This window comes from Carcharodon carcharias, chromosome 32 (assembly GCF_017639515.1).
Source record: "Carcharodon carcharias isolate sCarCar2 chromosome 32, sCarCar2.pri, whole genome shotgun sequence".
NCBI classification, from domain to species: Eukaryota; Metazoa; Chordata; class Chondrichthyes; order Lamniformes; family Lamnidae; genus Carcharodon; species Carcharodon carcharias.
In genome coordinates, this window is record NC_054498.1 from 24,262,827 (window position 1) to 24,279,527 (window position 16,701).

Genomic DNA, 16,701 nt, shown 5'->3' on the forward strand with positions numbered 1-16,701 from the left:
CAAGACTGTGGGAGTGAGGTTGGGGAGATGTTGGCGAGTCTGTGGGAGTGATGTCGGAGAGATGTTGGCGAGACTGTGGGAGTGAGTCGGAGAGATGTTGGTGAGACTGTGGGAGTGAAGTCAGGCGGTGTTGGCGAGTCTGGGAGTGAGATCGGGGGAGTGTTGGCGAGTCTGTGGGACTGAGGTCGGGGAGGAGTTGGTGAGACTGTGGGAGTGATGTCGGGGAGGTGTTGGCGAGTCTGTGGGAGTGAGGTTGGGGAGGTGTTGGCGAGTCTGGGAGTGAGTTCAGGGAAGTGTTGGTGAGTGTGGGAGTGAGGTCAGGGAGGTGTTGGCGAGACTGTGGGAGTGAGGTCGGTGAGATCTTGGCGCGTCTGTGGGAGTGGGAGTGGGGTTGGGGAGGAGTTGGCGAGACTGTGGGAATGAGGTCGGGGAGGTCTTGGCGAGTCTGGGAGTGAGGTTGGGGAAGAGTTGGTGAGACTGTGGGAGTGAGGTCGGGGAGGTGTTGTCCAGTTGGTGGGAGTGGGGTCGGGGAGGTGTTGGCGAGACTATGGGAGTGTGATCGGGGAGGTTTTGGTGAGTCTGTGGGAGTGAGGTCGGGGAGGTGTTGGTGAGTCTGGGAGTGAGGTCGGGGAGGAATTGGCGAGCCTGGGAGTGAGGTCGGTGAGGAATTGGCGAGTCTGGGAGTGAGGTCGGGGAGGTGTTGGCGAGTCTGGGTGTGATGTTGGGGAGGTGTTGGCGAGACTGTGGGAGTGAGTTCGGGAGATGTTGGCGAGGCCATGGGAGTGAGGTCGGGGAGGTGTTGGTGAGTCTGTGGGAGTGAGGTCGGGGAGGTATTGGTGAGACTGTGGGAGTGTTGTCAGGGAGGTGTTGGCGAGTCTGTGGGAGTGAGGTCGGGGAGGTGTTGGCGAGAGTGGGAGTGAGGTCGGGGAGGTGTTGGCGAGTCTGTGGGAGTGAGGTCGGGGAGGTGTTGGCGATACTGTGGGAGTGAGGTCGGGGAGGTGTTGTCGAGTCTGGGAGTGATGTCGGGGAGGTGTTGGCGAGTCTGGGAGTGAGGTCGGGGAGGTGTTGGCGAGACTGTGAGAGTGAGGTCGGGGAGATGTTGGTGAGTCTGTGGGAGTGAGGTCGGGGAGGTGTTGGCGAGGCTGTGGGAGTGAGGTCGGGGAGGAGTTGGTGAGTATGGGAGTGAGGTCGTTGAGGTGTTGTCGAGTCTGGGAGTGATGTTGGGGAGGTGTTGGCAAGTCTGGGAGTGAGGTCGGGGAGGAGTTGGCGAGACTGTGGGAGTGAGGTCGGGGAGGTGTTGGTGAGTCTGGGAGTGAGGTCGGGGAGGTGTTGGTGAATCTGGGAGCGAGTTCAGGGAGGTGTTGGTGAGTGTGGGAGTGAGGTCGAGGAGGAGTTGGTGAGACTGTGGGAGTGAGGTCGGGGAGGTGTTGGCGAGGCTGTGAGAGTGAGGTCGGGGAGGTGTTGGTGAGTCTGGGAGTGAGTTCAGGGAAGTGTTGGTGAGTGTGGGAGTGAGGTCGGGGAGGTGTTGGCGAGACTGTGGGAGTGAGGTCGGTGAGATCTTGGCGCGTCTGTGGGAGTGGGGTTGGGGAGGAGTTGGCGAGGCTGTGGGAGTGAAGTTGGGGAGGTGTTGGCGAGTCTGGGAGTGAGGTCGGGGAGGAGTTGGCGAGACTGTGGGAGTGAGGACGGGGAGGTGTTGGTGAGTCTGTGGGAGTGAGTTCGGGAGGTGTTGACGAGTCTGGGAGTGATGTCGGGGAGGTGTTGGCGAGGCTGTGGGAGTGAGGTCAGGGAGGTGTGGACGAGTCTGGGAGTGATATTGGGAAGGTGTTGGCGAGTCTGGGAGTGAGGTCGGGGAGGTGTTGGCGAGACTGTGAGAGTGAGGTCGGGGAGATGTTGGTGAGTCTGTGGGAGTGAGGTCGGGGAGGTGTTGGCGAGGCTGTGGGAGTGAGGTCGGGGAGGAGTTGGTGAGTATGGGAGTGAGGTCGGTGAGGTGTTGTCGAGTCTGGGAGTGATGTTGGGGAGGTGTTGGCAAGTCTGGGAGTGAGGTCGGGGAGGAGTTGGCGAGACTGTGGGAGTGAGGTCGGGGAGGTGTTGGTGAGTCTGTGGGAGTGATGTCAGGGAGGTGTTGGCGAGTCTGTGGGAGTGAGTTCAGGGAAGTGTTGGTGAGTGTGGGAGTGAGGTCGGGGAGGTGTTGGTGAGTGTGGGAGTGAGGTCGGGGAGGTGTTGGTGAGACTGTGGGAGTGAGGTCGGGGAGGTGTTGGTGAGACTGTGGGAGTGAGGTCGGGGAGGTGTTGGCGAGGCTGTGGGAGTGAGTTCGGGAGGTGTTGGCGAGGCCGTGGGAGTGATCTCTGCGAGGTGTTGGCAGGGCCGTGGAAGTGAGGTCGGGGAGGTGTTGGCGAGTCTGGGAGTGAGGTTGGGGAGGTTTTGTCAAGACTGTGGGAGTGAGGTTGGGGAGGTGTTGGCGAGGTCGTGGGAGTGATGTCGGAGAGATGTTGGCGAGTCTGTGGGACTGAGGTCGGGGAGGTGTTGGCGAGACTTTCGGAGTGAGATGGGGGAGGTGTTGGTGAGTCTGGGAGTGAGGTCGGGGAGGAATTGGCGAGTCTGGGAGTGAGGTCAGGGAGGAATTGGCGAGTCTGGGAGTGAGGTCGGGGAGGTGTTGGCGAGTCTCTGGGAGTGAGGTCGGGGAGGTGTTGGCGAGTCTGGGAGTGATGTTGGGGAGGTGTTGGCGAGACTGTGGGAGTGAGCTCGGGAGATGTTGGTGAGGCTGTGGGAGTGAGGTCGGGGAGGTATTGGTGGGTCTGTGGGAGTGAGGTCGGGGAGGTGTTGGCGAGACTGTGGGAGTGATGTCAGGGAGGTGTTGGCGAGTCTGTGGGAGTGAGGTCGGGGAGGTGTTGGCGAGTCTGTGGGAGTGAGGTCGGGGAGGTGTTGGCGAGACTGGGAGTGATGTCGGGGAGGTGTTGGCGAGTCTGGGAGTGAGGTCGGGGAGGTGTTGGCGAGTCTGGGAGTGAGGTCGGGGAGGTGTTGGTGAGTCTGGGAGTGAGGTCGGGGAGGTGTTGGCGAGACTGTGGGAGTGAGGTAGGGGAGATGTTGGTGAGACTGTGGGAGTGAGGTCGGGGAGGTGTTGGCGAGGCTGTGGGAGTGAGGTCGGGGAGGAGTTGGTGAGTATGGAAGTGAGGTCGGTGAGGTGTTGTCGAGTCTGGGAGTGATGTTGGGGAGGTGTTGGCGAGTCTGGGACTGAGGTCGGGGAGGAGTTGGCGAGACTGTGGGAGTGAGGTCGGGCAGGTGTTGGTGAGTCTGTGGGAGTGATGTTGGGGAGGTGTTGGCGAGTCTGTGGGAGTGAGTTCAGGGAAGTGTTGGTGAGTGTGGGAGTGAGGTCGGGGAGGTGTTGGTGAGACTGTGGGAGTGAGGTCGGGGAGGTGTTGGTGAGACTGTGGGAGTGAAGTCGGGGAGTGAGTTCAGGGAAGTGTTGGTCAGTGTGGGAGTGAGGTCGGGGAGGAGTTGGCAAGACTGTGGGAGTGAGGTCGGGGAGGTGTTGGCGAGGCTGTGGGAGTGAGTTCGGAAGGTGTTGGCGAGGCCGTGGGAGTGATCTCTGCGAGGTGTTGGCAGGGCCGTGGGAGTGAGGTCGGGGAGGTGTTGGCGAGTCTGGGAGTGAGGTCGGGGAGGTTTTCTCAAGACTGTGGGAGAGAGGTTGGGGAGATGTTGGCGAGGTCGTGGGAGTGATGTCGGAGAGATGTTGGCGAGTCTGTGGGAGTGATGTCGGAGAGATGTTGGCGAGACTGTGGGAGTGAGTCGGAGAGATGTTGGTGAGACTGTGGGAGTGAAGTCAGGCGGTGTTGGCGAGTCTGGGAGTGAGATCGGGGGAGTGTTGGCGAGACTGTTGGAGTGAGGTCGGGGAGGTGTTGGTGCGTCTGGGAGTGAGGTCGGGGAGGTGTTGGCGAGACTATGGGAATGAGATCGGGGAGGTGTTGGTGAGTCTGGGAATGAGGTCGGGGAGGTGTTGGTGAGTCTGGGAGTGAGGTCGGTGAGGTGTTGGTGAGTCTGGGAGTGATGTTGGGGAGGTATTGGCGAGTCTGTGGGAGTGAGGTCGGGGAGGTGTTGGTGAGTCTGGGAGTGAGGTCGGGGAGGAATTGGCGAGTCTGGGAGTGAGGTCAGGGAGGAATTGGCGAGTCTGGGAGTGAGGTCGGGGAGGTGTTGGCGAGTCTCTGGGAGTGAGGTCGGGGAGGTGTTGGCGAGTCTGGGAGTGATGTTGGGGAGGTGTTGGCGAGACTGTGGGAGTGAGCTCGGGAGATGTTGGTGAGGCTGTGGGAGTGAGGTCGGGGAGGTGTTGGTGGGTCTGTGGGAGTGAGGTCGGGGAGGTGTTGGCGAGACTGTGGGAGTGATGTCAGGGAGGTGTTGGCGAGTCTGTGGGAGTGAGGTCGGGGAGGTGTTGGCGAGTCTGTGGGAGTGAGGTCGGAGAGGTGTTGGCGAGACTGGGAGTGATGTCGGGGAGGTGTTGGCGAGTCTGGGAGTGAGGTCGGGGAGGTGTTGGCGAGTCTGGGAGTGATGTCGGGGAGGTGTTGGTGAGTCTGGGAGTGAGGTCGGGGAGGTGTTGGCGAGACTGTGGGAGTGAGGTAGGGGAGATGTTGGTGAGACTGTGGGAGTGAGGTCGGGGAGGTGTTGGCGAGGCTGTGGGAGTGAGGTCGGGGAGGAGTTGGTGAGTATGGAAGTGAGGTCGGTGAGGTGTTGTCGAGTCTGGGAGTGATGTTGGGGAGGTGTTGGCGAGTCTGGGACTGAGGTCGGGGAGGAGTTGGCGAGACTGTGGGAGTGAGGTCGGGCAGGTGTTGGTGAGTCTGTGGGAGTGATGTTGGGGAGGTGTTGGCGAGTCTGTGGGAGTGAGTTCAGGGAAGTGTTGGTGAGTGTGGGAGTGAGGTCGGGGAGGTGTTGGTGAGACTATGGGAGTGAGGTCGGGGAGGTGTTGGTGAGACTGTGGGAGTGAAGTCGGGGAGGTGTTGGTGAGTCTGGGAGTGAGTTCAGGGAAGTGTTGGTCAGTGTGGGAGTGAGGTCAGGGAGGAGTTGGCAAGACTGTGGGAGTGAGGTCGGGGAGGTGTTGGCGAGGCTGTGGGAGTGAGTTCGGAAGGTGTTGGCGAGGCCGTGGGAGTGATCTCTGCGAGGTGTTGGCAGGGCCGTGGGAGTGAGGTCGGGGAGGTGTTGGCGAGTCTGGGAGTGAGGTCGGGGAGGTTTTCTCAAGACTGTGGGAGAGAGGTTGGGGAGATGTTGGCGAGGTCGTGGGAGTGATGTCGGAGAGATGTTGGCGAGTCTGTGGGAGTGATGTCGGAGAGATGTTGGCGAGACTGTGGGAGTGAGTCGGAGAGATGTTGGTGAGACTGTGGGAGTGAAGTCAGGCGGTGTTGGCGAGTCTGGGAGTGAGATCGGGGGAGTGTTGGCGAGACTGTTGGAGTGAGGTCGGGGAGGTGTTGGTGCGTCTGGGAGTGAGGTCGGGGAGGTGTTGGCGAGACTATGGGAATGAGATCGGGGAGGTGTTGGTGAGTCTGGGAATGAGGTCGGGGAGGTGTTGGTGAGTCTGGGAGTGAGGTCGGTGAGGTGTTGGTGAGTCTGGGAGTGAGGTTGGGGAGGTATTGGCGAGTCTGTGGGAGTGAGGTCGGGGAGGTGTTGGTGAGTCTGGGAGTGAGGTCGGGGAGGTATTGGCGAGTCTGGGAGTGAGGTCAGGGAGGTGTTGTCAAGACGGTGGGAGTGAGGTCGGGGAGGTGTTGGCGAGGCTGTGGGAGTGAGGTCAGGGAGGTGTTGGCGAGGCTGTGGGAGTGAGGTTGGCGAGATCGTGGCACGTCTGTGGGAGTGTGGTTGGGGAGGAGTTGGCGAGGCTGTGGGAGTGAGGTCAGGGAGGTGTTGGCGAGTCTGGGAGTGATATCAGGAAGGTGTTGGCGAGGCTCTGGGAGTGAGGTCGGGGAGGTGTTGGCGAGACTGTGGGAGTGAGGTCGGGGAGGTGTTGTCGGGTCTGGGAGTGATGTCAGGGAGGTGTTGGCGAGACTGTGGGATGAGGTCGGGGAGATGTTGGTGAGGCTGTGGGAGTGAGGTCGGGGAGGTGTTGGTGAGTCTGTGGGAGTGAGGTCGGGGAGGTGTTGGTGAGTGTGGGAGTGAGGTCAGGGAGGTGTTGGCGAGACTGTGGGAGTGAGGTCGGGGAGGTGTTGGCGAGGCTGTGGGAGTGAGGTCGGGGAGGAGTTGGTGAGTATGGGAGTGAGGTCGGTGAGGTGTTGTCGAGTCTGGGAGTGATGTTGGGGAGGTGTTGGCGAGTCTGTGGGAGTAAGGTCGGGGAGGAGTTGGCGAGACTGTGGGAGTGAGGTCGGGCAGGTGATGGTGAGTCTGTGGGAGGGATGTCAGGGAGGTGTTGGCGAGTCTGTGGGAGTGAGTTCAGGGAAGTGTTGGTGAATGTGGGAGTGAGGTCGGGGAGGTGTTGGTGAGACTGTGGGAGTGAGGTCGGGGAGGTGTTGGTGAGTCCGGGAGTGAGGTCGGTGAGGTGTTGGCGAGGCTGTGGGAGTGAGGTCGGGGAGGTGTTGGTGAGTGTGGGAGTGAGGTCGGGGAGGTGTTGGCGAGACTATGGGAGTGAGGTCGGGGAGGTGTTGGCGAGACTGCGGGAGTGAGGTCAGGGAGGTGTTGGCGAGACTGTGGGAGTGAGGTCGAGAGGTGTTGGCGGGTCTGTAGGAGTGAGTTCGTGGAGGTGTTGGCAAGTCTGTGGGAGTGAGGTCGGGGAGGTGTTGGCAAGTCTGTGGGAGTGAGGTCGGGGAGGTGTTGGCGAGACTGTGGGAGTGAGGTCGGTGAGATCTTGGCGCGTCTGTGGGAGTGGGGTTGGGGAGGAGTTGGCGAGACTGTGGGAGTGAGGTCGGGGAGGTCTTGGCGAGTCTGGGAGTGAGGTCGGGGAGGAGTTGGTGAGACGGTGGGAGTGGGGTCGGGGAGGTGTTGGCGAGTCTGTGGGACTGAGGTCGGGGAGGTGTTGGCGAGACTTTCGGAGTGAGATGGGGGAGGTGTTGGTGAGTCTGGGAGTGAGGTCGGGGAGGAATTGGCGAGTCTGGGAGTGAGGTCAGGGAGGAATTGGCGAGTCTGGGAGTGAGGTCGGGGAGGTGTTGGCGAGTCTCTGGGAGTGAGGTCGGGGAGGTGTGGCGAGTCTGGGAGTGATGTTGGGGAGGTGTTGGCGAGACTGTGGGAGTGAGCTCGGGAGATGTTGGTGAGGCTGTGGGAGTGAGGTCGGGGAGGTGTTGGTGGGTCTGTGGGAGTGAGGTCGGGGAGGTGTTGGCGAGACTGTGGGAGTGATGTCAGGGAGGTGTTGGCGAGTCTGTGGGAGTGAGGTCGGGGAGGTGTTGGCGAGTCTGTGGGAGTGAGGTCGGGGAGGTGTTGGCGAGACTGGGAGTGATGTCGGGGAGGTGTTGGCGAGTCTGGGAGTGAGGTCGGGGAGGTGTTGGCGAGTCTGGGAGTGATGTCGGGGAGGTGTTGGTGAGTCTGGGAGTGAGGTCGGGGAGGTGTTGGCGAGACTGTGGGAGTGAGGTAGGGGAGATGTTGGTGAGACTGTGGGAGTGAGGTCGGGGAGGTGTTGGCGAGGCTGTGGGAGTGAGGTCGGGGAGGAGTTGGTGAGTATGGAAGTGAGGTCGGTGAGGTGTTGTCGAGTCTGGGAGTGATGTTGGGGAGGTGTTGGCGAGTCTGGGACTGAGGTCGGGGAGGAGTTGGCGAGACTGTGGGAGTGAGGTCGGGCAGGTGTTGGTGAGTCTGTGGGAGTGATGTTGGGGAGGTGTTGGCGAGTCTGTGGGAGTGAGTTCAGGGAAGTGTTGGTGAGTGTGGGAGTGAGGTCGGGGAGGTGTTGGTGAGACTGTGGGAGTGAGGTCGGGGAGGTGTTGGTGAGACTGTGGGAGTGAAGTCGGGGAGGTGTTGGTGAGTCTGGGAGTGAGTTCAGGGAAGTGTTGGTCAGTGTGGGAGTGAGGTCGGGGAGGAGTTGGCAAGACTGTGGGAGTGAGGTCGGGGAGGTGTTGGCGAGGCTGTGGGAGTGAGTTCGGAAGGTGTTGGCGAGGCCGTGGGAGTGATCTCTGCGAGGTGTTGGCAGGGCCGTGGGAGTGAGGTCGGGGAGGTGTTGGCGAGTCTGGGAGTGAGGTCGGGGAGGTTTTCTCAAGACTGTGGGAGAGAGGTTGGGGAGATGTTGGCGAGGTCGTGGGAGTGATGTCGGAGAGATGTTGGCGAGTCTGTGGGAGTGATGTCGGAGAGATGTTGGCGAGACTGTGGGAGTGAGTCGGAGAGATGTTGGTGAGACTGTGGGAGTGAAGTCAGGCGGTGTTGGCGAGTCTGGGAGTGAGATCGGGGGAGTGTTGGCGAGACTGTTGGAGTGAGGTCGGGGAGGTGTTGGTGCGTCTGGGAGTGAGGTCGGGGAGGTGTTGGCGAGACTATGGGAATGAGATCGGGGAGGTGTTGGTGAGTCTGGGAATGAGGTCGGGGAGGTGTTGGTGAGTCTGGGAGTGAGGTCGGTGAGGTGTTGGTGAGTCTGGGAGTGAGGTTGGGGAGGTATTGGCGAGTCTGTGGGAGTGAGGTCGGGGAGGTGTTGGTGAGTCTGGGAGTGAGGTCGGGGAGGTATTGGCGAGTCTGGGAGTGAGGTCAGGGAGGTGTTGTCAAGACGGTGGGAGTGAGGTCGGGGAGGTGTTGGCGAGGCTGTGGGAGTGAGGTCGGGGAGATGTTGACGAGACTGGGAGTGAGGTCGGGGAGGTGTTGGCGAGACTGTGGGAGTGAGGTCGGGGAGGTGTTGGCGAGGCTGTGGGAGTGAGGTCGGGGGGGTGCTGGCGAGTCTGGGAGTGAGGTCAGGGAGGTGTTGGCGAGGCTGTGGGAGTGAGGTCGGGGAGGTGTTGGCGAGGCTGTGGGAGTGAGGTCGGGGAGGTGTTGGCGAGTGTGGGAGTGAGGTTGGGGAGGTGTTGGCGAGGCTGCGGGAGTGATGTCAGGGAGGTGTTGGTGAGTGTGGGAGTGAGGTCGGTGAGGTGTTGTCGAGTCTGGGAGTGATATTGGGGAGGTGTTGGCGAGTCTGTGGGACTGAGGTCGGGCAGGTGTTGGTGAGACTGTGGGATTGATGTCGGGGAAGTGTTGGCGAGTCTGTGGGAGTGAGTTCAGGGAAGTGTTGGTGAGTGTGGGAGTGAGGTCGGGGAGGTGTTGGTGAGTCTGGGAGTGAGTTCAGGGAAGTATTGGTGAGTGTGGGAGTGAGGTCAGGGAGGTGTTGGCGAGGCTGTGGGAGTGAGGTTGGCGAGATCGTGGCACGTCTGTGGGAGTGTGGTTGGGGAGGAGTTGGCGAGGCTGTGGGAGTGAGGTCGGGAAGGTGTTGGCGAGTTTGGGAGTGAGGTCGGTGAGGAGTTGGCGAGGCTGTGTGAGTGAGGTCAGGGAGGTGTTGGCGAGTCTGGGAATGATATCAGGAAGGTGTTGGCGAGGCTCTGGGAGTGAGGTCGGGGAGGTGTTGGCGAGACTGTGGGAGTGAGGTCGGGGAGGTGTTGTCGGGTCTGGGAGTGATGTCAGGGAGGTGTTGGCGAGACTGTGGGATGAGGTCGGGGAGATGTTGGTGAGTCTGTGGGAGTGAGGTCGGGGAGGTGTTGGTGAGTGTGGGAGTGAGGTCAGGGAGGTGTTGGTGAGACTGTGGGAGTGAGGTCGGGGAGGTGTTGGCGAGGCTGTGGGAGTGAGGTCGGAGAGGTGTTGGTGAGTCTGTGGGAGTGAGGTCGGGGAGGTGTTGGTGAGTGTGGGAATGAGGTCGGTGAGGTGTTGGCGAGGCTGTGGGAGTGATGTTGGGGAGGTGTTGGCGAGTCTGTGGGACTGAGGTCGGGGAGGAGTTGGTGAGACTGTGGGAGTGATGCCGGGGAGGTGTTGGCGAGTCTGTGGGAGTGAGGTTGGGGAGGTGTTGGCGAGTCTGGGAGTGAGTTCAGGGAAGTGTTGGTGAGTGTGGGAGTGAGGTCGGGGAGGTGTTGGCGAGACTGTGGGAGTGAGGTCGGTGAGATCTTGGCGCGTCTGTGGGAGTGGGAGTGGGGTTGGGGAGGAGTTGGCGAGACTGTGGGAATGAGGTCGGGGAGGTCTTGGCGAGTCTGGGAGTGAGGTTGGGGAGGTGTTGGTGAGACTGTGGGATTGAGGTCGGGGAGGTGTTGGTGAGACTGTGGGAGTGAAGTCGGGGAGGTGTTGGTGAGTCTGGGAGTGAGTTCAGGGAAGTGTTGGTAAGTGTGGGAGTGAGGTCGGGGAGGAGTTGGCAAGACTGTGGGAGTGAGGTCGGGGAGATGTTGGCGAGGCTGTGGGAGTGAGTTCGGAAGGTGTTGGCGAGGCCGTGGGAGTGATCTCTGCGAGGTGTTGGCAGGGCCGTGGGAGTGAGGTCGGGGAGGTGTTGGCGAGTCTGGGAGTGAGGTCGGGGAGGTTTTCTCAAGACTGTGGGAGTGAGGTTGGGGAGATGTTGGCGAGTCTGTGGGAGTGATGTCGGAGAGATGTTGGCGAGACTGTGGGAGTGAGTCGGAGAGATGTTGGTGAGACTGTGGGAGTGAAGTCAGGCGGTGTTGGCGAGTCTGGGAGTGAGATCGGGGGAGTGTTGGCGAGTCTGTGGGACTGAGGTCGGGGAGGAGTTGGTGAGACTGTGGGAGTGATGTCGGGGAGGTGTTGGCGAGTCTGTGGGAGTGAGGTTGGGGAGGTGTTGGCGAGTCTGGGAGTGAGTTCAGGGAAGTGTTGGTGAGTGTGGGAGTGAGGTCGGGGAGGTGTTGGCGAGACTGTGGGAGTGAGGTCGGTGAGATCTTGGCGCGTCTGTGGGAGTGGGAGTGGGGTTGGGGAGGAGTTGGCGAGACTGTGGGAATGAGGTCGGGGAGGTCTTGGCGAGTCTGGGAGTGAGGTTGGGGAAGAGTTGGTGATACTGTGGGAGTGAGGTCGGGGAGGTGTTGTCCAGTTGGTGGGAGTGGGGTCGGGGAGGTGTTGGCGAGTCTGTGGGACTGAGGTCGGGGAGGTGTTGGCGAGACTATGGGAGTGAGATCGGGGAGGTTTTGGTGAGTCTGTGGGAGTGAGGTCGGGGAGGTGTTGGTGAGTCTGGGAGTGAGGTCGGGGAGGAATTGGCGAGCCTGGGAGTGAGGTCGGTGAGGAATTGGCGAGTCTGGGAGTGAGGTCAGGGAGGTGTTGGCGAGTCTGGGTGTGATGTTGGGGAGGTGTTGGCGAGACTGTGGGAGTGAGTTCGGGAGATGTTGGCGAGGCCATGGGAGTGAGGTCGGGGAGGTGTTGGTGAGTCTGTGGGAGTGAGGTCGGGGAGGTATTGGTGAGACTGTGGGAGTGATGTCAGGGAGGTGTTGGCGAGTCTGTGGGAGTGAGGTCGGGGAGGTGTTGGCGAGACTGTGGGAGTGAGGTCGGGGAGGTGTTGGCGAGTCTGGGAGTGAGGTCGGGGAGGTGTTGGCGAGTCTGTGGGAGTGAGGTCGGGGAGGTGTTGGCGAGACTGTGGGAGTGAGATCGGGGAGGTGTTGTCGAGTCTGGGAGTGATGTCGGGGAGGTGTTGGCGAGTCTGGGAGTGAGGTCGGGGAGGTGTTGGCGAGACTGTGAGAGTGAGGTCGGGGAGATGTTGGTGAGTCTGTGGGAGTGAGGTCGGGGAGGTGTTGGCGAGGCTGTGGGAGTGAGGTCGGGGAGGAGTTGGTGAGTATGGGAGTGAGGTCGGTGAGGTGTTGTCGAGTCTGGGAGTGATGTTGGGGAGGTGTTGGCAAGTCTGGGAGTGAGGTCGGGGAGGAGTTGGCGAGACTGTGGGAGTGAGGTCGGGGAGGTGTTGGTGAGTCTGTGGGAGTGATGTCAGGGAGGTGTTGGCGAGTCTGTGGGAGTGAGTTCAGGGAAGTGTTGGTGAGTGTGGGAGTGAGGTCGGGGAGGTGTTGGTGAGTGTGGGAGTGAGGTCGGGGAGGTGTTGGTGAGACTGTGGGAGTGAGGTCGGGGAGGTGTTGGTGAGACTGTGGGAGTGAGGTCGGGGAAGTGTTGTTGAGTCTGAGAGCGAGTTCAGGGAAGTGTTGGTGAGTGTGGGAGTGAGGTCGGGGAGGAGTTGGCGAGACTGTGGGAGTGAGGTCGGGGAGGAGTTGGCGAGGCTGTGGGAGTGAGTTCGGGAGGTGTTGGCGAGGCCGTGGGAGTGATCTCTGCGAGGTGTTGGCAGGGCCGTGGAAGTGAGGTCGGGGAGGTGTTGGCGAGTCTGGGAGTGAGGTTGGGGAGGTTTTGTCAAGACTGTGGGAGTGAGGTTGGGGAGGTGTTGGCGAGGTCGTGGGAGTGATGTCGGAGAGATGTTGGCGAGTCTGTGGGATTGATGTCGGGGAGGTGTTGGCGAGACTGTGGGAGTGAGATCGGGGAGGTGTTGGCGAGACTGTTGGAGTGAGGTCGGGGAGGTGTTGGTGAGTCTGGGAGTGAGGTCGGGGAGGTGTTGGCGAGACTATGGCACTGAGATCGGGGAGGTGTTGGCGAGTCTGGGAATGAGGTCGGTGAGGTGTTGGTGAGTCTGGGAGTGAGGTCGATGAGGTGTTCGTGAGTCTGGGAGTGAGGTTGGGGAGGTATTGGCGAGTCTGTGGGAGTGAGGTCGGGGAGATGTTGGTGAGTCTGGGAGTGAGGTTGGGGAGGTGTTGGCGAGACTATGGGAGTGAGATTGGGGAGGTGTTGGCGAGTCTGGGAATGAGGTCGGTGAGGTGTTGGTGAGTCTGGGAGTGAGGTCGATGAGGTGTTGGTGAGTCTGGGAGTGAGGTTGGGGAGGTATTGGCGAGACTGTTGGAGTGAGGTCGGGGAGGTGTTGGTGAGTCTGGGAGCGAGGTCGGGGAGGTGTTGGCAAGACTATGGGAGTGAGATCAGGGAGGTGTTGGCGAGTCTGGGTATGAGGTCGGTGAGGTGTTGGTGAGTCTGGGAGTGAGGTCGATGAGGTGTTGGTGAGTCTGGGAGTGAGGTTGGGGAGGTATTGGCGAGTCTGTGGGAGTGAGGTCGGGGAGGTGTTGGTGAGTCTGGGAATGAGGTTGGGGAGGCATTGGCGAGTCTGGGAGTGATATTGGGGAGGTGTTGGCGAGTCTGTGGGACTGAGGTCAGGGAGGAGTTGGCGAGACTGTGGGAGTGATGTCGGGGAGGTGTTGGCGAGGCTGTGGGAGTGATGTTGGGGAGGTGTTGGCGAGTCTGTGGGACTGAGGTCCGGCAGGTGTTGGTGAGACTGTGGGAGTGATGTCGGGGAGGTGTTGGCGAGTCTGTGGGAGTGAGTTCAGGGAAGTGTTGGTGAGTGTGGGAGTGAGGTCGGGGAGGCGTTGGTGAGTCTGGGAGTGAGTTCAGGGAAGTGTTGGTGAGTGTGGAAGTGAGGTCAGGGAGGTTTTGTTGAGTGTGGGAGTGAGGTCAGGGAGGTGTTGGCGAGGCTGTGGGAGTGAGGTCGGTGAGATCGTGGCACGTCTGTGGGAGTGTGGTTGGGGAGGAGTTGGCGAGGCTGTGGGAGTGAGGTCGGGAAGGTGTTGGCGAGTCTGGGAGTGAGGTCGGCGAGGAGTTGGCGAGGCTGTGAGAGTGAGGTCAGGGAGGTGTTGGCGAGTCTGGGAGTGATATCAGGAAGGTGTTGGCGAGGCTGTGGGAGTGAGGTCGGGGAGGTGTTGGCGAGACTGTGGGAGTGAGGTCGGGGAGGTGTTGTCGGGTCTGGGAGTGATGTCAGGGAGGCGTTGGCGAGACTGTGGGAGTGAGGTCGGGGAGATGTTGGCGAGGCTGTGGGAGTGAGGTCGGGGAGGTGTTGGTGAGTCTGTGGGAGTGAGGTCGGGAGGTGTTGGTGAGTGTGGGAGTGAGGTCGGGGAGGTGTTGGTGAGACTGTGGGAGTGAGGTCGGGGAGGTGTTGGCGAGGCTGTGGGAGTGAGGTCGGGGAGGTGTTGGTGAGTCTGTGGGAGTGAGGTCGGGGAGGTGTTGGTGAGTGTGGGAGTGAGGTCGGTGAGGTGTTGGCGAGGCTGTGGGAGTGATGTTGGGGAGGTGTTGGCGAGTCTGTGGGACTGAGGTCGGGGAGGAGTTGGTGAGACTGTGGGAGTGATGTCGGGGAGGTGTTGGCGAGTCTGTGGGAGTGAGGTTGGGGAGGTGTTGGCGAGTCTGGGAGTGAGTTCAGGGAAGTGTTGGTGAGTGTGGGAGTGAGGTCGGGGAGGTGTTGGCGAGACTGTGGGAGTGAGGTCGGTGAGATCTTGGCGCGTCTGTGGGAGTGGGAGTGGGGTTGGGGAGGAGTTGGCGAGACTGTGGGAATGAGGTCGGGGAGGTCTTGGCGAGTCTGGGAGTGAGGTTGGGGAAGAGTTGGTGAGACTGTGGGAGTGAGGTCGGCGAGGAGTTGGCGAGGCTGTGGGAGTGAGGTCGGGGAGGTGTTGGCGAGACTGTGGGAGTGAGGTCGGGGAGGTGTTGTCGGGTCTGGGAGTGATGTCAGGGAGGTGTTGGCGAGACTGTGGGAGTGAGGTCGGGGAGATGTTGGCGAGGCTGTGGGAGTGAGGTCGGGGAGGTGTTGGTGAGTCTGTGGGAGTGAGGTCGGGGAGGTGTTGGTGAGTGTGGGAGTGAGGTCGGGGAGGTGTTGGCGAGACTGGGAGTGATGTCGGGGAGGTGTTGGCGAGTCTGGGAATGATGTCGGGAAGGTGTTGGCGAGACTGGGAGTGATGTCGGGGAGGTGTTGGCGAGAATGTGGGAGTGATGTCGGGGAGGTGTTGGCGAGGCCGTGGGAGTGAGGTCGGGGAGATGTCGGCGTGATTGTGGGAGTGATGTCGGGGAGGTGTTGGTGAGGCCGTGGGAGTGAGGTCGGGGAGATGTCGGCGTGATTGTGGGAGTGATGTCGGGGAGGTGTTGGCGAGACTGCGGGAGTGAGGTCGGGGAGGTGTTGGCGAGACTGTGGGAGTGAGGTCGGGGAGGCGTTGGCGAGACTGTGGGAGTGAGGTCGGGGAGGTGTCGGCAAGTCTGGGCGTCATGTCCGGGAGGTGTTGGCGAGACTTTGGGAACTGGTGGGTGCGTGTAGTGATGCCCAGTGGACATTCCCGAACTCAATCACCAACCAGCTGCGGCCATCGAGTACACGGAAACAAACCCTGCAGCGACTGAAGAAATCCAGGACAAAACTTGTCCCCGGAAGACAAGACTCTGGGGGTGATATGGGATTAAAATCAGAATAAGAAGGTAATCTCGGAAATTATGTGATGGCTGGTCACTCTGATGTCAAGGCTTTGCACAGGGTGCAGAGGACATTTATCAGGGTGAGGGACTTAGGTGGAGAGACTGGAGAAGGTTAAAGGGAGATTTAATGGAGGAAGTCAGAATTAGGAAGGGTTTTGATAGAGTAAATAGGGAGGAATTGTCAGAGGAGTCCGTAGCTGGAAGATACAGATATCAGATCTGGAATGCACTGACAGGGTCTGTAGAAGTAGGTTCATTTGGAGCTTTCAGAAATAATTTTGATATATACTTGAAAAGATGTATTTGCAGGACCTTGGGAAAAGAGCAAAGGAAGTGGGACTAACTGGATAGAAATCACAGGCAATGATGGGCCAGTTGTCTGCCTTCCATTCTCTATGATCCTATCTCTCTATGACATGCTTTTGTTTAAAAAGCCCAACATCATTCTGTTTCACATGTACACACATCATTGATCATTCAACATACCTGCTACACTTCAGTGACATGGTGATCTTCTGAGCTGCCAGTGTTGCCGTTCCTTCGCCCAGCTCTAAACCAACAAGCCGCACTGCAGTGCCCTTACAACGGTCAGACTCCGGTGCCAGCCCCCCACTCGTGCTGCCCGCTGAGTGCAGCTCACGCCTGTGGACAGATGGCGAGTCGGTCCTTGAGCAACTGTCATCCTCCTCACTGGAACTGATTTCACTCCCTGTGCCGCTCATTTCAGGGCTCTCCGACTCTGTGACCTTGACTTGCTGCAGCTGCTGTGACAAGCCCTTGAGGTCATCCTCCTTCCGAGGGTCTGCAGGCGAGTCTGCTGTCCGAGGAGCTGCAGCTTCTGGCAAACATGCTTGAAGGTGTTGGTAGGGTACAATGCGGATCCCAGCTCTCTCTGCGTCCAATTCCCTCTTTATCTGGAAATGCAAGAAAAGACGAGAATTATTTTCTTTGAAAAACACAATGATATTCCAAAGGCTTTCTTCAACAATAACTTACATTTATGTAGCAATTTCAGCAGAAAGAAACAACTATTGAACGTCACAGTAGTGTAAAAGAAAGATGCGCATTTGTATGGTCCTTTACACGACCCCAGGACATCTTGAAGTGCTTTACTTCAAAATTACTTCATTGGTTTTATAGTCACTGCTGTTATAGGAAAACACAGTATGTAATTTGCATACAGCAAGCTCCCACAGACAGCAATTAAATTGTAAGCAGATAATCTGCTTTAATGATGCTGGTTTTGAGATATATATTGGCGAGCACTGAGGGGAACTTCCTTGCTCTTCAGTTGGAGTGGTGGGACGTTCTCCCTGTAATGGAAATATTTAACATCCTAACTGAAAGACTGCACCTCCGCCAATGCAGCACTCCCTCTGCCCTGTTCTGGAACGTCAACTTAGATTTGGTTGCTCAAGTTTCAAGGGTGGTGCTTGAAGCTCATGACTTTCTGACGCAATTGGCGAGAATGCTACTGACTGATGTTGATATTGATATTGATCCCCTGATTTAATAAAACTGCAGTGGAAATGAATGGGGTAAAGTAAACCCTTTCCAAGATTTCACTTGAAGCCCTCTGAA

General features: G+C 59.5%; 1 protein-coding gene across 6 annotated transcripts in view; it reads right to left on the reverse strand.

Moving 5' to 3' along the window:
* Window positions 1-16,701, reverse strand: part of si:dkey-24l11.2 (uncharacterized protein LOC100034462 homolog) — a 240,859-nt gene that overhangs the window by 162,383 nt on the left and 61,775 nt on the right. For all 6 annotated transcript variants that reach the window (XM_041178397.1, XM_041178394.1, XM_041178396.1 and 3 more), the window contains exon 6: window positions 15,607-16,034. In XM_041178397.1, coding sequence (XP_041034331.1) covers window positions 15,607-16,034 — 428 coding nt within the window. The remainder of the gene's footprint in view (window positions 1-15,606; window positions 16,035-16,701) is intronic.